The sequence below is a fragment of the Haliotis rubra genome, unplaced genomic scaffold (assembly GCF_003918875.1).
Source record: "Haliotis rubra isolate DU_JTF1 unplaced genomic scaffold, ASM391887v1 Scf1462, whole genome shotgun sequence".
Lineage (NCBI taxonomy): Eukaryota > Metazoa > Mollusca > Gastropoda > Lepetellida > Haliotidae > Haliotis > Haliotis rubra.
Genome location: NW_025765406.1, coordinates 13,487 through 37,878, shown reverse-complemented (window position 1 = coordinate 37,878; position 24,392 = coordinate 13,487). Strand labels below are relative to the sequence as shown.

Below are 24,392 nucleotides of genomic sequence, written 5' to 3'. Positions count from 1 at the left end.
CTGGAAATAATTGAGTCTGGACCAGCATGAGCATCGATCTACACAATTGGGATACGATGACATGTATCAACCATGTCAGCGAGCTTGATCACCCGATTCCGTTAGTCACCTCTTACGACAAGTCTGGGTGGCTGAAGACCAATCCTAGCCCGAATCTTCACGTGTACCATACAATAAATGTAATAGGTAACACTTGTTGAGGACGTTAGGGATTAGTCCGGACGAGCCCCTGGCACACAAAGCAGAGGTTTAATATGAACACGTTACTACTTCCTATCTTAACAACGGCACTTCTTTCTTTTTACAGATTAAACTGTTGTGATGGCACTGATTAAACTCACACAGCAATTGTGATATAAGAGGGGCAGCCTGTGGTACATCTATCACATGATAGCACATCACATTTCTGGTGTCCCAATATTGCATCAAAAGCGGCGTAAAACTCAACTTGTTAAGATATAAGAAATTCTTAATACTCTAAGCGGGCAGTGCTTTTGTATCCCGCAAATGTGGAGCGCAGGTGAAGACCAAGTCTCAACCTATCTTCGAATCACGTGGACAGGGGATAGAAAAACGCATTTCCAATGTCCTGTCAGGCATCCTATCCAGTTGGTCATGCGACGATTTAGTAGTTAAACCATTCGCTTGTCACGCCGACAGCCCGGGTTCGATTTCTGGGTACAACGTGTCAAGGCCAGTTCTCGAGCCCTGCGCCGTCATACTCACTCACTCACCCACTCACTCTTACCAACACAATGAGAGGTGTAGATATACACCAAGAGAACTTCATCAATGTTCCGGGTTGCCTTCCTAGCATCAGTTCCACGTCCTGACAAAACCTTCCCACACCTGCATAAAAAACAACAGCATATTCTTCATGGCTGTGCATATGAAATTCGTTTCTATCAAATGCACATTGCAAATTATCATATACATTACAAATTGAATTAATATATACATGAACACATGCGATCCGTTAATGCAAACAGTAATATGTTTGGACATTTATGTAACATAATGCATAAGTAATGATCTAATGAATCTCAATAATACATTTCATTTTCAGTCAGGATACCTTTTGTAAATCATATCTTCAACTGTTTCCACATGTATATTTCATTTATTTCTTTCTCAGATTGTTGTATCTGTCAAAGCCGAGATGCTAATTCAAATCTAAAGTCTGACATGCACAAGCAAGATAATTTTTTTAAACATCTTTTGAAAGTCCAATAAACTATGGTCACTAGGTAAAGGGAACATTATTTTAGTTCGTTATAAGCGTAGTTCAGTATAAAAATATTCTAATCATACAGCAAGTTCGTAATATCCGCCAGTTCTTATAAACGTCGTTGGCTGCATGCCCATTGTCCTCAAGAGAAACATAACTTCATTGTGGTCAAGTTATTCTGTAGACAACGTATACCATGTGTGACGCGTATCATAGATGACGTCATACCATTATCTTACGTCACATTATCTTACCCCGCTTACAAGCGATTAACAGTTTCTATGTTACCCGCTGGGAATGCCGAACTGTGGGATTTCATTTGGTAATTCGTGTTAGTAATTCTTTATCGCGAATAATTGAATCACGTATGATGAACGGAAATTACCGATGTTTCCGAAACCAAACCGATGGAAGGGATATAACTCTAAATATATTTTTCTTCTAGTCTGTAGTTGTCGGTATTGGTTATGTGCCTAACTATGGTACACATTATTATGATTCGATACCCGTGCTTCAAACGGTTCATTATGATGTTCACTTGTCCCTCGGGGCCCATGGGGTGATGTAATCCGCGTGAACTGTGAACAACTTATATTGTGCCAATGTACTACTATGATGCTTCAGATATTGCTAAACTACATCACAGAATCCCAGTTTGTCCTCTCAATCCATTCTTGCTGTTACCGTATATCCAACCAATGACAAGGCACTCCAGGAAGGCGGCAAGCCACACCCAGAATGATGTCGCGAACCAGTCTATCAGTTGGTAGATGTAGATTCCTCCCTACAAATACATGTACCATCCATGACTGTTCAATGTTGTGTCTTGGGGCCATCCTCCAAAGACAAGAGTGTCCACTAACATTTATCAGAGTAGAGTTTCCGTCCATGTGTCGACACATAAATTTCCTTTAAAAAATAAATGGACTATCGAACAAATCAACAGTTTAAACAAACTCAGTCTCCGTAAACATAGCCGTAGCCATTACCGCTCCTTTGCCCGAAGAATTTGTACTGAAGTTATTCCAAGTTTTGAAAGGAGATAAATAATTTTGGATTTGTTTAAAGTTATCAAATTGTCCAAGTCCTTTTTTGCAATTTCATTTTTAATCCAACAACTGGGTCAGCCTTTTGGGTGAAGCATTCCTTTGCCACACCGAAGATAAAGGTTCGATTCCCCACAACCCATTTCTTGTGTTCCCCCGCCGCAAATATAGCTGGAATATTGAAAAAGTGGTGAAACACCACACTGACTAATTGATCACTCACTCACTCATCGTCATGCACCCTCAAGGTAGTGACACCAAAGGGGTAAATGTTGGCTACCTCCAAGACTGTCTCCTCACATTAACTAAAACGCTGTGGTACTAAATATACTCTTTAAAAAATGTTGGGAGACCTGAACTTCCAGTTTGGATAGGAAGTATTTATACGTGTTAATAAGGTAACGTTTCAAAGACAGAACGCACCACCATTTCTCTTTATTACCACCCCTAAACACAACGCATGGGATGCACGTGCCCAACGCAGTAGCCCCATACACGTGCATGGGGTATCATTCTTGATTTTGACGGTTTCCAAGAAGGTCGATAAATCACTGCAGACCACTAAGTTTGACAATCATCTTGCATCACAGAGTTGTTAGCGTTTGTTTCTAGCCGGGTTTTTTCTTGTTTGAAAATATCACGTCATACACCAATTATCCTACAGGAGCGAGAGCGTTTACTGTACAAACAACTATGGTCATAGGAAAGTGCAGGTGGTTATGCACTCTCAAAACATTCTTTATTATCATATCAAAATTGAATGACTCTGATATATCTCCCAATATTTTCAATCGGAAATTAAAAATGAAGTTTCTTTACTTTTCTTTAAGAGGATTATTACCGTTTAACGACAATAGATTTGTCCCACATGGATAGTAACCAAACACACGAGGACATTCAAATTCCAAGAAGTCCCAATGTAAATAGTACTTACATTCATTGTCATAGGCAGCCCGAGAAGGAAGAAGGCGCTAGTTATTCCTGCAGTGACCAATGTGCGGTGTCGGCTCAGTTGACGTGGGAAGGCGTCGATGATGCTGGTCAAAACGTTCTCCACCAACCCAAACTAAGATCATACGTAAGGAAGCGACCATGTCATATTCTAGAGGTGGGGTTGGATTTTGTTTGGAGAAGGATTACGTCACAGTTTAATTTTGGAAGTCCATTTGTCCAGAAACTCTTCGAACGTTAACTGTTTCCAGTTTCTGACAAATGATTTTAAAAACTTCTACATAATATCATCATAGATATATACTTAGGGTAAAATATTGAAAGAAAACAGTTTTCCGAAAACTTAAAACATATACTACTTGGTCCATTGGTGAAAATACATTTCCTTGCTCAAAACTCGTGTTTTCAGTTTGCAGTTAAACAAAGCTGTGTCTACATGAATCATGACACAAAATACAACTTATTTCAACATATCTAACGCTATTAAATATTTCGCCTATGAGACTGCTTGTGGGTAAGAATACGTTCCTTTGCTCAAAACCGACCTGTTTGGTTGCAAATGTATGTAGGTGCATTTACATGTATAGCGACACAAAATTCAACGTATTATATATTCCACTTGCACCTGCAAAACCATAAAGCTTAATAATTAGAACTATGAGCCAAAATAGTTTTTAAAACATACATTTCTCATCTGTGTATGGTTTGGCAGACATTGTTCCTTAATTTGTCCATGCATATTTTGGACCAATGTGTAATATCAAAAGATTCTTCCCAACGGATATATATTCATTATTGACAGATGGTGTGGATATTTTTGTAATGCACGTCTGTAGTTACATTGTCATTGTGACACCAGTTCCGAAAGAATCGTAAGGTAATGAAGCTCACCTATTGTAAATGTATGGATATTTCCAAGATTCGATATGAAATTGTGTGGCCTAGTGTTTGTTTATTGATATATAAAATATTGTTTTCATGAGGCAAAACGAAGTCGATTGTCGATAAGAAAGCTTGAAATAAAGCTGGAGGTACTGCAGATGATTGTGATTCAGCCATGGTCTTGACTTTAATCATTTACATACTTCAATGTCTTTACATATTGTCAAAACAAAATGTGCAATGCACTTGTCTGTTCAAAATCAATATCCTTATGCTCATTACATCTTCGAATGGTATGAGACGCACAAAAGAGAGACAGCTTCTCTATTTATTCTAACAACACAGCGTCTCCGAGTATATACTTACTCTTCATCTTCCTCAAAACTATGTCCCTTATTATGACAATAAATGAAATCCTTATCAGCCTATTGGATCGCCTCCTGATTCGTCGCTTCGATTCCCAACTATTGCATAGGTGGGGAAGCCACATTTTGGTGTCCACCGATACGATATGATCGATAAGCAGCCATGAACTATACACATACACATTCGTCGAAAAAGGAGTTGAAACTGAGAAGCATACTGGCAATTAAGGACCAGATAAATTAGATCTGCTCTCTCATCTTTCTTATATGCTCAGTTGTGTACAGTAGACATTTAAATCCATTCCAAGATAGAGCGCCCGTAATGCTGATTTCACATGTCTTTGCAGCATGTCGCCATTACCCTGAATATATCGCCCTGCCTCTGCAGGAATAGGCCTGACAGTTGTTTATGGAAATCCAAATCATTACCTGCGTGTCCAGTCCAAGCAGAAGCAGCATTAGAAAGAACAGCACTGCCCACAACTGAGGTACTGGCAACAAGCTGACGGCTTCCGGGTACGCTATCAGAACCACTCCTGGTCCTACAAGATAGATCCAGATCAGTGAACAGGTCGACAAGTGGCGGATAAGCAAACACGTCAACGAAGCACTGTGATATGCAATAAGGTCATCGTATGCACAGAAATTACTCTGGACCTGCTAAAAATTGAGACAGTTTACGATTTCAATTATATGGTAAGAATATGTATCGGGTGCATCGGTGTGTACAACCTGCACTTTCTGTGCACGGGACTTGATAAGAGTGGACTGTCGGGATAAAGATTGTATGACGATCAGTGAAATTGGTTTGACTGTTGGACGCCAGCTGACTTCAGGGATGCATAATTTACATCTTTGGCATTCAAAGATTACTTGAACCAATTCAGGGGCACATTTTGTCTGTTTACTAAACGTGTAAGCGCTTTTTAGTAGATAGGGACAGTGGGAATCTCGTTAATCCATTCATGCGCGTCACTAATTAGATGACGAGGCATTTGGCTACCTTAAGAGAGTCATAGTAACCAACCCTGTGAAGCTACTTCTGTGACGGTAACATTAGCCTCCTTTGCGATGAACCCAACCACTGAGAAGACGACGAACCCATTAAAGAAACTGGACAGAGCATCAGCAAGACACACGGCGACAGAGGCCCTGTGTGAAACAGAACATGTTTATAACTACATGTATGTGAAGCACATTCAGCACATATGTGCCAATGGTGTGTGCTTGCTTTCGGTGCCCAACACAGCAACCAACATTACTACTGCCATACGATGGCGGCATGTGAACGATCGAGTCTGGACAAGACAATCACATCATGAGCACCCGATCAGCATCATGAGCACTCGATCCAGGTACGAGTCAGTGAACGTGGATGTGTGAAAACTCCCTGTAAAGGTCCCAGTGTAGGAAAGCATCCCATATCCCGTTGACAAGGAATGTGTCACATTTAGTCAATTCGTGTGAACGTTTACCGTAACATTTCTGTATGACTTGAGCAGGTCTTTCATTGTGATAACTCCAATGACGAGCTAGTCGTAAGTACAGTATGTCTTTCCACGATATTTGAAAACATATCTACCTTTCAAGAAGTAAATAATCAACTGACAAAGAAGCAAATGGCGAATTGATCGACATGAAAAGGAACATAGAAATAAATCGTGGAGTTTGGTGTAGAGGTAACCTTCACTTTGAATATCTATGTGCGGTCGAGATCGGACACTGTATATAATTTCTCCTTTGTGCAGATACGATTCATATACTCATTTGTCTTTGGACCATTGGACAGCTGTATCTGAAACTAAAGTCGAACTTTTTGGAAATGAGTATTTCAAAATTTAATCTACGGATTGAAATATTTTGATTTGCATGAAAAAGAGTTAGTTTGGCCGGGAGGAGCACTTTTTGTATCCACTTTTAGCTTGTCTACATGCCTGTCTACCTGTTATAAGGCAGATTATTTATGTTGAAGAGTGTTGTATTTGCACAACATTGTCTCTGTTGAGAGTATCTGATTGAGAGGATAGTGATGTGCTCGTTACTATGCATAGACTGGCAGGTTTCCAGCATAGTCTGACTCAGCAAGTTGGAGAAAGTTCCAGAACAGAAACTGGAAACTTTTAATGTTATTATATATTTAGCATTCTTGGCCTTGTCATCTCACATTTAAGCATCTGTGCAAGATTTGTACACTTAGTTAAATTTAGAATACAATTATTAATTATATCCCATGTGTTTAATATCTGTTGTTTTGACACCGAATTCTTTGATATACGAAATCCGGGTTAACGTATTGTTGGTATCAACAGATTACATAAATGTAGTAAATATATTGCCAGTCAGGTAATCCAGATATCTGTCCGAAGTGGTATTGGAATATTTCTGAGAGACGTACATTCTGTTTCAATAAACTGACCACTTCCAATAAATATTGGGTGGACATGAAAGATACAGACTGGTTAATGTTTAACAGTTATAACTTACTGCGTCAATGTTCAAAGACATGCAAGTCTGAGACCTTTACTATTTGGCTGCAAATCTAGCACGAGCATTGTGCTGATAATCTGGAAGTCAGCATGTTGTATCGTACCAGCTGACACAATCATATAATCATGACACATAAAACACCTACCGGAAACAGTTGTTGTTGAAGTCGTTGAAACTTGCCATGGTGATGAGAGGCCCGAACGAAGTCCCCAGAGAAATGAACACCTGTATTCCCGCTTCAACCCATACCTGTATTAATATTGTTTTACTTCAGAGGCATAATCTTCATCAGGAATATTGTTCCCCAAATATATTAATGCTTCAAACCTTAAAACCTAGTCACTGTGGTTCATGAAATGACAGGTATATCATCCTATGAACGCATTAATTAACGAATCATCGTCAGTTTGCTTGGATGTCAGTCACTAAAGTCTTATTGTGTCTGCAAAATTGATCAGCGAATAGAAATCAGTGGTTTTAGCGCTGCCTTTGTCCAGTACCCAGTGTATGGTGTCTCAATTGAATTAAGATACATACGCTGGTCATCTTTACAGCATGGCTTGGCTTTCATTGAAAGTACATGATTCAGCATGCAGCCACATGCTAGTCGAAGAATAGTCAAATCAAATTACACTCATGAGCAAGAGAAACTAGTTGGTTGGTTTGTTGTTTAACCCCGCACTCAGCAACATTCCTGATATATGACGGCGGTCTGTAAATAATCAATTTGGACCAGACAATCCAGCGTTCACCTGCATGAGCATCGATCTACGTAATGGAATACGATAACATGTGTCAACCGAGTCAGCGAACCTGACCACCCGATCTCGTAAGTCGCCTCTTACGACAAGCATGCGTTGCTGTTAACCAGGTTAGCGATAAAAATAATGAATGAATCATCACTTCCGAAAAGACTCGAGGGTGGTGAATGGGTTCAGGATATACATTACAACAGAATTAAGAAATAATTACTGAGGATAATAAATGAATCCAGTATGTACTTCATACGAAGTGCGGACGCCGAGTTCCTGATAATGCTGTACTCACATTGAAGTTTGCCAGTTTGGTAAAGTCAGGATATACATAAAACAATATTCCATCAATGGCCCCGGGAAGAAGCAGCCCTCTCACCAGCAGGATTGTCAACAGAATGTAGGGCAACAGAGCCGTCACATAAACCACCTACAAAATTTCGGAAAGATATGTCATTTATTCCCACACTCTGAAGGAGCGTAATCAATCGGGGAGCGAGCATAAGAACATGAGGATTCGAAATCAGGTATTCTACATGTACACCTAAAGAATAGCATATGTACAGAGTACAAATTATTTTCAAAATGTTATTAAGCACATCGTCAAAGATATCTCTTCAAATCATCGTTCTTTTTCAGTCCAACATGCATTTTTATTAGGCAATGATAAGAGACAGACCTTCCGCCAAAACTTAAAGTTCTAATCTAATCTTAATGTAAAACGAAAACAAGCTATGTCGAAGGTGGCATGAATACCCCACTCAGACACATTATACTGACTCCGAGCCGACCAGTCCCTGTTGTACCCATTAATGCCGAGCGCCAGGCAGGGACCAACAAGTACCATATTTTAACGTCTTTTGGTATGACGCGGTCGGGGATCGAACCCGCGACCTTCCGCTCTCCGGTCAGACGCTCTAACCACTACACCACAGAGGCGGTCACTTAAAGTTCTAATCTAATCTTAATGTAAAACACAAACAAGCTATGTCGAAGGATGTGCACTAAATGGGCATTCAGTGAGAAGATAACATAACACACGGATAACTGATGTTTTATGGTTTCCTCACTTCGATGTTGAACTGTACTTATGTTATCAATAGTTATCTAATGCAAAGGCTGATCATATTTGCTCTGCATAATACCTTGCCTACTGACTTTACTCCCTTAACAAGACACAAGAAGACCAACAACCACGAGGCGAAGAGACATCCGACCAGATGAGGCTGCAAGACCCCCATGTCTTCCAGACCAGCAGACTTATGTAACACGCCATATCTGTGACATAAATGTGAAAAACACATCACGCAAAACGCTTCTCAACAAATTATGCCTATTACTCCAAAATATAGACAACATTGTCATCACCAAACTAAGTCATTGTTGGTATGGGTGTATTTCTAATGGCAAGCCGTGTTCACTTTTATTCAGAAATACTGATAACTTAAATTGTTTTAAAGGTATCTTGAATGAAAATAGACATATCGTGAATTGAACTGAAGATATATTGAATTATTTATGTCCATACAATATTAATACAAGTATGTCAATTATCTTTAAATTAAATACAAATATCTTTAAATAACTTATCTTTCATTTAAAATATATCTTTAATTTCTTAATAAAGGTGTGAAACGTGTGTTGCCATATTTAACAATGAATTGTCTCGGAAAGATCGTGTACGTATGCGAACTACCCATATATCGTCACCACGAAACATATCATGCACCACCACTTATATACTGAGTCAAAAAAGAAACTTCACAAAATGTAATTTGAAAAATAATGAATAATTTTTCTCTGAAGAAACATCTATGTATCCGAAATGGGATCCCTATCTTTCGACTCTAGAAAAACGTTAGCAAAACCCACTCAAACCCATCCATTCGTCGTGCAAATGACGTTAGTGCCAAATCAGGTTTTGCACGTGCAGTCGATCACGTGATCTTCGCATCGAAGTTTTCTTCATATGCACGTGTTTGCATTGGCCTCAAGAAAAAACACTTTTAAACCACAGTTCTAACGGTACTTGAAATGCCACGATTGTCAAATGTGCAACGTGAACGTGCCGTTGGCATGTTGCAAGCGGGAAGATCTGTTATTGACGCCGCGAGAGCAATGGGGTGCAGCCGTCGTACTGTGTATGACTTGCGAGGTCGTCTACCACAAATTGGCACCACTTCTGATCGCCCAAGGTCGGATCGTCAACGTGTGACGTCACGAGCAGAAGACCGTCAAATCGTCCTACGTCACCTACGTGACAGATTTCTGCCGGCTACCCGAACCAGGGCTAAGATGTTTAGAGGTCGACTGTCCTTACAGACCATTCGAAATCGGTTGCGGGCTGCCAATCTCCATTCTCGATGTCCATATCGTGGGCCAATATTGACGCCGTTTCATCAACGTCAACGTCTGCTGTGGGCCCAACGTCACCTCCGATGGACCCAGAGAGACTGGAATCGAGTCGTCATTAGCGATGAATCCAGGTTTACCCTCAGATTCGCGGACGGCAGGCACAGAGTCTGGAGACGACGACGTGAACGGTATGCCCAATGTTTTGTGCAGGAAGTCGACAGATTCGGGGGCGGAAGTTGCATGGTGTGGGGTGCTTTCTGTGGGAACAACCGTTCCCGACTTCTGGTCATCCGTGGAAACCTCACAGCTGCTGCTTACCGCGACCAGGTGCTCACCCCTGAACTCGTTCCTTTCATGGCGGCTCATGGCCCTTGTCTACAGTTCCAGCATGATAATGCTCGGCCGCATACCGCGATGTTGACACGAAATTTCCTTCAAAACGCTGGAATTAACGTCATGGACTGGCCATCGAGGTCCCCTGACCTAAATCCAATAGAGCACGTTTGGGATGCACTTGGGAGAAGGCTTCGTGGTCTTAGGAACCAACCTCAGAATTTGCAGGAACTTGGCGCTGCCTTGCAAGAGCAATGGCGCAGAATCCCCAACCACGTGTTCACAAGCATCAGGCAGTCGATGAGGAGACGGTGTTTGGCAGTGGTGAATGCGCGGGGCGGCCATACACGATATTGAACTGAGAAATTTCGCATTTTTATTCTTGTGACTTGACATTCTGTATACCCATGTTTTGGAACGGCGGTGTAGCCTAATGGAACTGATTATGGCACTGTCAGTGTATCGAGTACATCACACAGATCTCAGCAATGAAATAATAAAATTTAACCATCTTACCATCTCTTGTTCTTTTATAGTGCCCTGAAGAAAGAATGTGAAGTTTCTTTTTTGACTCAGTATAGATTTTTATGCATATGAAGGTTGCAAAATTCCAAATTCTTGAGGAAATGTCATGCCTTGTGTTAGGTTTAACTTGCTGACATAATACGTTGGCATTTGTTTACAGATTTGGAATATTTATTTTGACTACTCTTTGTGCCTCTCTGCATCAATATGTTAGTTAGTATTTGGTTCTTTCCATCATATTGCGTTTCATATGATACCGTCCAGGTTACCTAGATAGGGTTGTGGTGGCGTCTTCGGCATTTACACAATTGAGATTACTGTCATGGGGAATTGTCACCAAAGCAAAGATGGAACGTTTCTTCTGCATGTAAGTGTACATAACCTACCTCAAAGTATGAATACACAGTGCCATTTAGAAAGGGGTCAAATGTAACATATGTTATATTTGGGATTCACTTTCTCAAAAAAGTACAGATTCTAGTACTTTTGAGGGTTGAGTCCCATCCGGGATTCGAACCCAAACCCACAGAGTCAGGCACCTAATCGCCAGTACTTTGTGACTTTGTGTGCTGGCGATTAGGTGCCTGACTCTGACATCAAGTAAATTCACTTTGATATTTATAATTTAGGATAAAATGTCACGAAAAGTAAGCCTTTTGTTTTTTTATATTCGAGACACGTACTCCCAGAATTCCTCAGTAGCTGTTTTTCTTCCTTTACCCTCAACAGTAAGCATCTTCTGTAAGAAGGAATCAGTTGTGTTCCACTTTTCCAGGTTATGGATGGCATCAGAAACTAAGGGTGTTGTAACGTTGGCAGAAAACGTTGTCATGGTGGAGTTTAAGCCAGTGACGTTAGAAGGATTTCGGTCAATGCAATGGTCAGTATTCCACCAGTTCCTGCACGTGGACCAAGGCAGGGTTGGATAGAAGGAGTTGATCAGATAAGGCATTGTCCATGCTAAGATTGCAATGTAGTAGATAGAAATCATACCGCTCACGATAGTTGCTCCCCATCCAATACCTAAAGTGACACAAAAGAAAGAGACGTTCTAATGCACATCGTCATTACCAGGTGAATACATTTTGTCGATATGTGGTTCAGTGGTAGCATCCATTGCGATGCTTTTCAATTATAATCATTGAATGTATAATAAACAAAGCCCAAATAAAAAAATATGTGTGTTTTATTTCTTGTTACCAATAACATAATTGTACAGTATGGAGTAAAGATGTCCAGTAATGAAAGGAATTGGCATGTACCTACCTTTGAACAAAGGACACAATCTCCAAACAAAAAGAGAACTTGTTCCCGAAAATTGTCCCAGACAGACCTCCAGGTAAACCAAAGGGATTCCAATCACGAACATTAAGAGCAGGAACGGGGCCAGGAAGGCGCCTTTAGGTAAGGAATGATAGACATGCTGTATGCATACAGAGTAAAATTCAGTAATATCACTTCTATAAATACAAAAAGCGCCGTGCCAAATTGGCTCCTTTTCTTTTCGAAAGTAAGCCATAGACGAATGCCTGGACTTGATGCAAAAATAGACAACGTTACAGCTTTGTAACAACTGGACTATGTCTCGCTGCAGAAAACATATCAACCGACAGAGAACACCAGTGGGTGAGCAATAGAGTTGTTAAAAGATCCAGAATGGGTTTAGTACAATGTACCCATGTCAGGAATCAAAAAGGTGTATTCAGAATGACGGCCAGTTGACTTTGGAACTACCCTTTCTGTCGATATTGTGGATTGCATCTGTGACATAATTATTGCCGCATGTCACCCAGCATGTCATCCTTAGGACGTTATGGATTAAAAACGTTTCATGTCTCCATATATGTTTTGATAATCTTTATAGCTAAAATACATGGAGCCCTCCCATTATCAGAAATTTGCGGCCGCTGCAAATGATATTGGACCGCTCAACCTTAACGACGGGCCACTATCAGTTCTGTTGTCAAGTGACGTCATAGTGGGTGCGTGGGCTTATGGTTCATTCGACATTGGCTTTGGACTGGCAGATATTCTGGGTCAAACAAGTCAAAGGAACCCGAATTCCCGCTTTAAATAGCGGTAATATTGGCTTTCTTGTTGGTGCTAACCTCAACAACTGCACTATTAACGTTGTTGTTGGACCAAAACCGAACACTGATATAGTTTGACATGTTGCAGGCTATGGTCTTGTCAAAGGCCAAGGTCGAATATCGTCACTTTCTGTTGTGACGTCACTTGAATTTTTCGATGACTTAATTGCATTCGGGCAGTCAACTCCGTCAGAAGTTGGTTTTGAGTAAACCTACAGTCAAATTCCTTCATTGTTTCCTTTTTCTTTTCAACACAAATTCCATGCATTTTAGCAATAATAACGGTAATGCTATTTTGAGGGCATTATCGTTTGCAGAAGCCCTCGGTCTTTTTACAACTGCCCTCCTTCGTCGGGCAGTTAATGGAAGACCTCGGGCTTCTGCAAATGATAATGCCCTCAAAAATAGCATTACCCTTATATTTATGCATTGGTCAACGCCGTTGGTCGCCTTTTACAGCAAGTTTGGACTGGAGACCAATTCTAAACCAGATCACGGACCGCCCTTTCATAAATGGGAATGGGTAAGACAGCAACCTATTTCAAACCATAAACAATAGGATTTCAGCTTTGGGACGTAACTTCTTGGTCTATCAGGTTCCTATCTCATTCCAACTTCTGTTTATCTCCATGACGTACCTCCTCCGTTTCTAGCACAGAGGTAAGGGAATCTCCAGAGATTAGCTATACCCACTGCATAGCCTACTAAGGAAAGGACGAATTCGGACTTCCGGTCCCATTTTTCCCGTTTTGGTGAAGAATCTTTTTGAGGCGTCTTTTGGGGATTCATCTACATTTTCAATGATGTCCGTATTCATGAAAACAATTGTCTCCTCTTCGTCCATCATAGAAAACACGTACGCACAGTCACGTATGCAGTACCTATACAATGAAGAGTTAGTTCGTTTGTACTATTAGTTTGTAATATATCTTATCAACATATACAGCTCATGCAAGTGGATGACAATTTAGACAGTGCGTTTTATAGTGCTTCAACAATGTGTCGGTTATATATTTATGGAAATGACACCGAATTATCTCTCGTCGGCTCACCACCATCTCTAAATGAGACAAGAAGTACAATAAGTGCATTGTAAGTTCCATAGAATGTTTGGCTTAATAGTGTATACCGACAAATCTAAAGCTGTATGGCTAGCTTCAGTTCGCTCACATTATGTTCTGATAACACTGAACTGGCATAACGCTGATTTCGATGTACTTGCAATTGCACTAAACGCTCATTTCAAAAACACTTTGGGTCATTAACATTAAACTATAACTAGAAACAATTTATAGGGGAAATAACTGTAGTGATAACCTTGCGTTGTCGACCATAGTTCCTACATAAGCGGATTTACCAAATCCCCAAAATGAATTTACACTTTCAACAGAAGAGCTAAATAGAGAGAATAAATCTAGTTCGAAAATATGTAGACGGTGGACTTAGTGTGGAAGATAGTTCAAAGTTTATCTACTCACGTTAGTGTACTTCTAAACCAGAAAAAGTTACCACTTTGCAGGTTTCCCTTTCATTGGGGGTGGGGGTGGGTGTACTTCTTTTGGCACAGAAGGTACTTTATTAGACTGCATCCGTTTGTTCTTAAATATCCCTAAGAAATGGAATGATCCTGTACAGGTTGCTAAAAATTTACTCATTGCAATTAAACATTTCCCCTAAACTGCACGAACCAATGCTTAATGATATTCGATGATAACTTCATTTCATCATTTTTCCCGATATTTGTGGGAAGTGGTCACCAGAATTTAATAATCAAATTTAATTGCAAATATGTAATTCTACAGTAAAGAAATTCAGCAATAGATAATGACTAATAAAATTCAAATTCAAATACAATGGCAATATTATATACAGCAGATTCAGTGATAATAAATAAAGAAAGTGATAATAATATTCACCTCGTGGCAACAACGATGAAGCCTTCAAATAGGCCTTGACAGGAATCCTTCTTGAAAAGTGATGTTCCCGAGTGCCACTCTTTATTTAGTATTGGAGACAGAGGCAGTCATGTGTCCCTTTATATAGCATATATGTCTAATAGAACATTCCACGTTATATCAAACAAACCAATCTATGCACTCTGGTACTCCGATGAGGTGAATGCCTCCACTGGATTGAAATTATTATTGCAGAGCGCTGTCTCACTACTGATATAATAAAGAACACAGCCTGATTAATTGATTTGATATCCTACAAGTATGATTACAAATATGTAATATTTGCCAAATCTAAAAGAGAAATCATACACGTGACTAATAGAAATCTGTGCACTGTGGAAAGTACAGTTTAAGTTATAAGAAAACCAGTCGTATGCAAACATGCATAAATTAGTCATGAATAAGAATCAGAGAAGGACATTCATGAGGGCAATGGAGAATATTCATATTGGACAGCTGAACAATTGACGGACGTAAGAAAGATAACAGCAGATGGCTCACAATATGCATCCACTACATGGAATTTTGTGGAAATTGAAACCATTCTTTTTTATTAATGTTGCTTTGTTCGTTAATGAATGTATTTCGACAAGTTCACGCTTCGTCCTTTTGGCTACTCCAACCTGTTGGTGTATGACGTGTACTCTGACAGCTTCATACAATTGTATGGATCTAATCACGAAAATATTTTGTTTTTTCTTAATGAATGAGTGGTAATGTTTCAGATTTTATCAAAAGACAAAAATGGCACAAATTTACAAAGATTTCAAAGAGAGCTTACTGTTTCAGTGTAGTAGTACTCTCATAAGGATTTTAATTTTTCAACACTTGCCACTTTTCGAGTGACATGACGTTAATGATGTTATGACATTTTGCGACCACAGTACCAGAATAACATTTCTCTGCACTAACACGTGTTTCTCTTAAACGTACCTGAGTAATTTCAAGAAGCTTGCATGAAGAGTTTTTTTGTCACACTTACGTTTAAGAACTGACAATAATGCACGTGAAAATGAAGATAAGAACGTACAGATAAATATGAAAGCAAATGAGAAATATATATAGGATGTCCTCATATATAGTGTCTATATGCGCATTGGGGCTAAAACACAGCTTGTAAAGTTCAAAGTGATTGGATATTTATTCATAAGGCTGCATGACAAAAAAGAGTCTTCAATTTTTGCAACAGTTAGTTTTGTCAACTTTCAATCGACACATTACAGTATATTGAGTAATACATGTCCTTCCCTGTGAGGTGTTATTATATGTGCATGGATGGATTTGTGTTGATATACCCAGCACAATATAAGTTGTTCGGAAAAACGGAACCAGCAGAATTCGTCTCCCTGGTATTGTGAAGATGTTCTCAAAACTAAACAGCAACGCCGAATAGCTGAGCGACAGTGGAGAAAATCTACATTGGAAGTCCACAGATAGATATACAAATGAGCTAGAAATGAAGTAACAATAGCAATTTGGAAATCGAAAGCCATGGAAATATTGCCATTCCAAAATTGTGAAATGTACTAACAATTCCAAGACTTTACATCGTTTTGTTTCGTCGCTTATGGGGAAAAAGAAAACTGTTTAGCCTCCTCGCACCTGTTATAGAAATCTTTTAAATGATTTCAACTCCTATTTTGTCTCTAAGATAGGGAAAATACGTGGCGACTTGGATAATGCATGCTCTGGAGAAGACACAAACCTTTGACTCTGCTGCGTTTTATGGAGTTCCTATGGATTGCTTCACAGAGTTCTCTGAGTGCGAAATTATTACTTTGATAAAAGAAATCAAATCCGCAACATGTGATCTTGACTCTATGCCTACAAACCCAGCAGGCACATCAACGTTGTTTCAATGTTGAGAATAGGTTGGTCCTCAACGTTAAGATTAGATTGAAAATAGGTTGTATATGAAAGTTTTTTAGATGTAGATATCCGACGTAGAATCATCGTTGAAGTTTGACCTCAACGTTGAAAAAAGGTAGATTGAAAATAGGTTGACGTGGAATCAACGTTGATATTATTAAGGTTGAAAGGGTTGTTCCGTGGTTGTATATGAAAGTTTTTTAGATGTAGATATCCGACGTAGAATCATCGTTGAAGTTTGACCTATTATCAACGTTGAAAATGGGCTGTTCCGTGGTTGTGTCTGGGAGGTATTACGCTTTCCTGTAAATAGACTCGCACTTCATCTTTAAACTACACTAAAGTAGCACCAAACTCATGCATCCAGCTAAAATACCCAAAAAGCTACCTGCAATAAACAGTGTTCAAACAGAAAATTGCAGTAAAAATATTTACCTGATAAAATACTTGGTTAAAATTCCACATTCAATATAATGTTCATTTAAGTTTTATGTCAGTTGGACGTATAATTCCAGTAAGAAGAAAAGAGTATTCCAAATTAAGAAAAACTATTTACTGTTGTACTGTTATCTTGAAAAGGTGGAAATTGTCCCGAGAAAACATTTTGTCTGAATTTCAGCTATTAGACAGACCCCTGAATAAACACAATGCAATAACTTTCACCATGAAAGGGATCCAAGATGACCAGGAACTATACCTGAAGACAGCACATAAGACAAGTCACTTTTCATGAAATCTTTATGAACACACACGCACACAGAGAAACGTGGTTTAATGCATAATGTAAAACATCGCACATGACATAGTCTGTAGGTGATCTCTGTTGTGCTAATAACACAATATCATCTGCATATAGCATTAAACTGACATTTACGCCACCAATTTCAATACCACAGTTCAGATTTTTCAACACAATTACAACTCCAAAAACACAATTATCCGCTCCTCTTCTTTCTGCCACTCCCTGCCTGGCGGTCAGATGGTTACTTCAGAAACTTTTTCTTGAAATTTGCTTCGGGTTCATTCCCATCTCATTCCCATGAGATAGGACACATTCTGAAATTTTATATTTAAATACATGAATAATTTATATGGAAGATATATTGTCTTAAATGATTCAAGTATTTGTTTAATCAATCACTTGAAAGGTTCACTTCACTGCTGTAACTTGGCATGTGAACATAGGAACAGCATCAATACAAAATATGACGAAAAGTGTAAACAATTTATATTTTAAACTAAAGGAATGGAAGTTTTCTTAAACCTTTTCAAAGAAAATCCTCAATTGCAAGATGATTATTCAATAAGACTATGAATTAGAATGAATTAGACGATGCTTTACTGTCATATATTATTTGCTATGGTCATGATGAAAATGCTGCATTTGGTAATTAACTTACCAGAGATGATTGAATACAACCTTGTATTCTCAAAATAAAAGTTGCCGTTTTGCCCATCAACATTCATTCTTGACATGAAATTGTTTGACATTGTCCTGCAAAACAATGGAAGATTGTTGTTATTCTGTCAGATTTAGTTTTCTTTAGATATTCTCGGAAACGATTATTTCAAATTAAATAGGAGTTGTACTGATGTAGCAATTTTGCTAACAGGAGTCATAAATTGTAACAAAAGCCATTTTGCATTAAATGATAAGAAAACAAAATGGGTGGTGGTTCACAGGTCAAAGAACACGTCTATTGTGGGAGGTCTTCCAACACCATTTGTTTCCAAACACAAGGAAGTATGGATCATGGAGTTCTGAAAACAATAATGAGCTCTCATAAGTATACAATATATTCCCTACTATCTACTCTCTCTCTCTCTCTTTGTCATTTGTACACTCATAAAACTCAGATAAACAACTTCTTTATAATTCCGAAATGTTTACACTTAATCTCTTATAGGAACGCTTAGAAAATCTCTCATATAATGAATTATGTGTGCGTATAATATCTGCGACGTCATAACTATGCTTCTCTGAATCATGAACAATAAAATAATGTGATTAAACTCTACACTGCCAGCAATAATTTATCATACCCTGAATAATAAGACATTGAATAACATCTCTTACAACTCCAATCTACACTCAAAAAGACTGAAATGTACTCGTAAACAAACATCGCTGGCACATGCAAATTCTTGGAAACAGTGTATCTCTGACTCTCAATTCCAAGAAATGGAAGTCCTACTCTATTTGACCAAAGTGGTGACAGGTGGCCAAAACATATTGAAATGTAGGTCATACACTGAAAATAACTCTGATTTAAAACACTACAAATATACACCTTCTCTCTAATATACTCGATAGATGATCTTAACAAGGGAACATAAACATAAAAATACCTGTACTCTAAATAATGGACTCTTCCAAATCTCAGTATGTTTCACTGCACACACATATAAATGCAAAATAATGAAAAACCTACACTTTGACAATAATAAAAAAACATCATATTCAAATTCTACAGCTGACCAAATACCTGAAGAGTGTGTCTCCCAGCAATAAACATCTATATATCTCTATAAATTTATGACTTCTGTCCTTTCGCGTGCTATCTCGCATCCAGCTCTTTACCGCGAAAAACAATATGGCGCAAAGCAAGGGAGTGCTCATTAAATTAAACATCTCCGGGAGAAATCATTGTCAAGTTATTCTCTTACATGATCTACCTTAATATATAAATAAAGATAAAGACAAACTATTATCACCCAAATAACCCAAACATTATCTCAAATATTCAAAACAGGTGGTAATGAAAGAGCATTATCATCTTTCTCTTAAACTTTGTGATGGATATACTGGAAACAAGTGAATTGTTAGAAACTTGTTACCTTAGCATTGCTCCTTTATAGTGATCCACAAAATTGCTGCCACCCAGTCTTCGAAGATGAGATTTCTGCAATTTCCATTAAAATTATATATAAATTCTATTCGATTTTGTATAGCTGCATTTAGGGACCGTTCATAATGTATGGCTTGGGGGTGATGATGATTTTATGGAGAAGCATGTACAATGTGAATTACCCTCCTCCCCGTAAAGTGTATGTACAAATAAGTGACGCCCCACCCTGCATGTCATGTACAATATCTATGACGCCCTCTCCCTTCCATAATTTCTAAGCATCATATTAAACATAGTGCGTGTGTACAAAATGCTGACCCCTTAGCTCCCTGAACAAAATGGGTGACACCCCCCCACACACACCACACACCCCACCCTTCATTCATCACCCCCACCCGCAGCCATATAATTATGAACGGTCCCTTATATTGATGTACTTCACTGATTATTTGAAAATGTATATTTGCAAAATTCAAATCAGGTGATGGGTACGAAAGGAAATCTTATTCGATAATATGATAAAATGCCAAATATATGCATGCAAATATATTGAAAAATAACAAAACAAGTTCATGGAAAACACGGGCTTCCACTAAATTTTGAGAAACATGTACTGTGACATACCGGTAACCTTGTGAGATAAAATATGAGCCTAATTCGGAGTTTCTTGCTACATTGACCTGCTAGATTTAAACAACATTCCTACATTTTCATTATACATGAAGGACATACTTACCAAATAAACACCAGCTTGCCGTGAAGATGTTGAAAATAGAACGATATTGCGTTAAACTTCGCCAAAGTGAACTGACTTTGCGCGCGCGATAATTGTGCGCATGTCTGGATATGGCCAAACGAGGCGATCGAAAGGTCAACATCTGGCATGTGTTTGAAAGCAAATTGTCGTGAATTATACAATTTTGACAGTTTTGTGGGAAAATATCAAATGTAATGCAATTCGGATAACTGATGACTTTATACCTAAAATCATTGATGTTTTCATTTTCAATTGCAATTTACGTAATATGTCCGTCCGTTGATCGATGCACAATCAAACAATATATAAGATTATATCTGTCACTAGCTCGATCTTGATCTTTAATGAAATTAATGTTCCGAAATGATAGTTGCTAAGTTGGATACCTATTACCAATATGAATTATGTATCAAATTTGCCAAGGAAACAATTAGTTGACATTTTGTTGGTTCCTTACGTTGAAACAACGTTGACAACTAAACGAATCTCGACTAACTTTCTTTGCTCGCATGGTAAACGTTGAATCTACGTTTATGAAAGGTTGATCAACCAAACAACCAAAATTCAACGTTGATTAAACGTTGACTCAACGTTGTGTGCCCGCTGGGAAGCTTCTACTTGAATACATTGATGTCCTTATGCCAGTGATAAGGGGATCGGTTGGTCAGGCTCGCTGACTTGGTTGACACATGTCATCGGTTCCCAATTGCGCAGATCGATGCTCATGCTGTTGATTACTAGATTGCCTGGTCCAGCATAACTGAGATGTAATTCTATGTTCATGTTCTGAAAAATCATCAGATACCCGAATTTCTTATGATTGTGTTGCCCTTCAATATTTTTCCATCAGAGTCAGCGATAAAACTGTTGCATTGGAAGGAGCTAAATTCACCAATGAGTGGTCTGATTCCTGACTTCGATGTGAGAAAATGTGCCTTTCAAATGATATATAACCTGTTTTCCTCTACAAAGCACCATTATCTATAATATTAAATTTCAATAATCCTCTTTTACATAGTTAATCAATTACGGTGTGCTTCGTGAACAATCATATTTCAATCCGTTGCAAGGAGAATGTATATATAGACACAATTAAGTAAGCAAATAATTACATAGATAAGTTTGGATTATGTACTCTGACGCATTCAAGTCAGTTTTAACCTTTAGTGTAACGTGTGTAGACAGTATATTATGAAATTATCTTGACATAAGGTATTCATTTTAAGCACGGTTATGTGACTATAGAGTTAACCTTTCTGAAATAATGTGCAACAACGTACTCGACTGGAATCACCATATGTGAATATGAATATTGCATATTCATACTGTAGGATATGCCCATGATATTGAAAGGCTTGTGTTAGCTGGTATAAGTGTGCGACCGTGACCTTTCCGAGAAATTGAGCCATGACCATCATGCAGTTGCTCGGGGTAGGGTAGGGTAGGGTAGGGTAGGGGTAGGTAGGGTAGGAGTAGGGTAGGGGTAGGGTAGGGTAGGGTAGGGTATAGGGTAGGGTAGGGTAGGGTAGGGTAGGGTAGGGTAGCCTTGTGGTCAAAGCATTCGCTCGTCAAACCTAAGACCCTGTTTCGATTCCCGACATGGGCACACAATTTCTGTTATTCCCGGCCGTGTTATTGCTGGAATATTGCTTAAAGCGGAGTAAACCATACCAACTCACTCGCTATTACTCAGTGTTTAGTATGATTACTTTCTTGTGACGAAAAGTGTAGAAAAGATATTCCAAATATCCATGTCACAGAGCAGTACAATCTACAACATAAAACAGTTGATACACTTTGTTTTTTGTTTCCAAAATACAAAGACGGCAAAACAAAGACAACATTCACTTGCCCTCACATCCTTTGCATGTTACCGCCTCCGTGGTGTAGTGGTTAGAGCGTCTGACCGGAGAGCGGAAGGTCGCTGGTTCGATCCCCGACCGCGTCATACCAAACGCTGTTATAATATGGTACTTGTTGGTCCCTGCCTGGCGCTCGTCATTCATGGGTACAACCAGGACTGGTCGGCTCGGAGTAAGTATAATGTGACACCTTTGTATGTTCGCATACAGTTATAGCCATGCAGCCTTAACATGTTATTTACTACAACTGCTAATCTAGAAAATAAAATACGGATTCATGAATGTGAGTGAGTGAGTTTAGTTTTACGCCGCTTTTAGCAATATTCCAGCAATATCACGGCGCGGGACACCAGAAATGGGCTTCACACATTGTGCCCATGTGGGTAATCGAACCCGGGTCTTCAGCATGACGAGCGAACCCTTAGCCACCAGGGTACCCCACCGGCCAGGATTCATGAATGTTAATGCACCTTTAGATGCCTCATTAAATGCATCACCATATATACTGTATACATATATAATCTCCCAAAAAAGAAACGCATCATGAAAATAGCAATTTCATGTGGCAATGAATTAAAACGTGATGTATTTTACAAAAGGATTTGCTCTGTTTATGAGTCCTATGGTGTTTATGTTTTGAAACATCACAACAAAACGCACCATCCGTAAAATACCCGTATTTAACAGCATGATTTTCAATTTCGGCATGTAGTGTCACAGAATACACAATTCACATGCAATGCACATGGAAGTTGGGGATCAGATAGTCTCAATGATGGGTATAAAAGGTTGATCGCTGTCTGTCGATTATTCACTGTATTTGAAATATTGTTGACAAACGCAAAATGCCACGTCTAAGTGAAGCCAACCGTCATATCGCCATTGCTTTGCTTGAAGCTGGCCAGTCTCAACGTGCAGTTGCCCGACGCATGAATGTTCACCAAAGAACCATTTCACGGCTCTGGGAGAGATATCGCCGGCAAAATTCGGTAGTGGGCGACCTCGAGCGACCACTGCGGCGCAGGATCGCTACATCCGGGTACATCACCTGCGTCATCGAACAGCTACGGCGACCAGTACCGTTCGACAAATACCCGGATTGAGGAGGTTTTCTGCACAGACCGTCAGGAACAGGTTGATAGAGGCTGATTTACGTGCCAGAAGACCTTATATTTGCCCTGTGCTTCGACAACAACATCGTCGACATCGAGTTCAATGGTGCACCAACGTTCAGGCCTGGAACCTACCGAATTGGCGTATAATCTGGTTCAGTGATGAATCACGATTTCTAGGAGAAGTGATTTGGTGATGACCCAGGCCAACCTGAAAGCTCAACGGTACTGTGACGAAATCCTACGCCCACACCTCCTTCCAATCATTGATCACCAGAGGGAGTTGTTTCAACAGGACAATGCCAGGCCCCACACAGCACGTCACACTAGAGACTTCCTCCAGAACCACAACATCAATGTGCTCCCCTGGCCCTCAAGATCACCGGACTAAATCTCGATCGAACATCTGTTGGATGCCCTGGACAGACGGGTGCGACGCCGTAACCCTCAGCCCCAGACACTTCACCAACTCGCACAGGCACTACAGGCAGGGTGGGCTGCGATTGGGCAACACGAGATTCTGAGACTTATTCGTTCGATGCCGAGGCGATGCCGTGCAGTTCTGGATGCCCACGGTGGTCACACGAGGTATTGACTTCAGCGCCACCACACGTCTCGATGTGACACTCAAACTGGCTGTCTTCGAGTTGGTGCCAAAGACGGATAAGTCTGCATTCCCAGTGTGCAATTTCGCTATATTTCATTGACTCATAAAGCCTACAAGATGTTTCGAAATAAACATAAAAATACAGTTGAAATTCCTATATGCGTTTTTTTGGGGAGAGAGTATACATAGCTTACACGCTATAAATGATTCTTATACACATGCCAATGACTTGACTATGTGTTTGACAGTCTTTCATTTGATTCGGTATACATGAGGTGGATTGTGTCAAAATGGGCATCAGAACGTGATTATTGGGAGTACATTGTAAACATGACATGTGAGAATGCGTTTTTCTTATACACCTGTG

At 39.4% G+C, this 24,392-nt stretch overlaps 1 protein-coding gene across 1 annotated transcript; it reads right to left on the bottom strand.

Annotated features, from left to right (window-relative positions):
- Window positions 1–205: 205 nt before the first annotated feature.
- On the bottom strand, window positions 206–15,102 carry LOC124269667 (sodium- and chloride-dependent creatine transporter 1-like). The gene is made up of 12 exons (XM_046704704.1): window positions 14,931–15,102; window positions 12,191–12,322; window positions 11,608–11,947; window positions 8,857–8,989; window positions 8,007–8,141; window positions 7,105–7,208; window positions 5,500–5,624; window positions 4,902–5,014; window positions 3,209–3,340; window positions 1,913–2,012; window positions 749–849; window positions 206–229 (listed from the first exon to the last, which is right to left on the bottom strand). Exons 2-12 carry the CDS (start codon window positions 12,291–12,293, stop codon window positions 206–208), a joined length of 1,410 nt encoding a protein of 469 aa, XP_046560660.1. The 5' UTR covers window positions 12,294–12,322; window positions 14,931–15,102.
- Window positions 15,103–24,392: the final 9,290 nt, after the last annotated feature.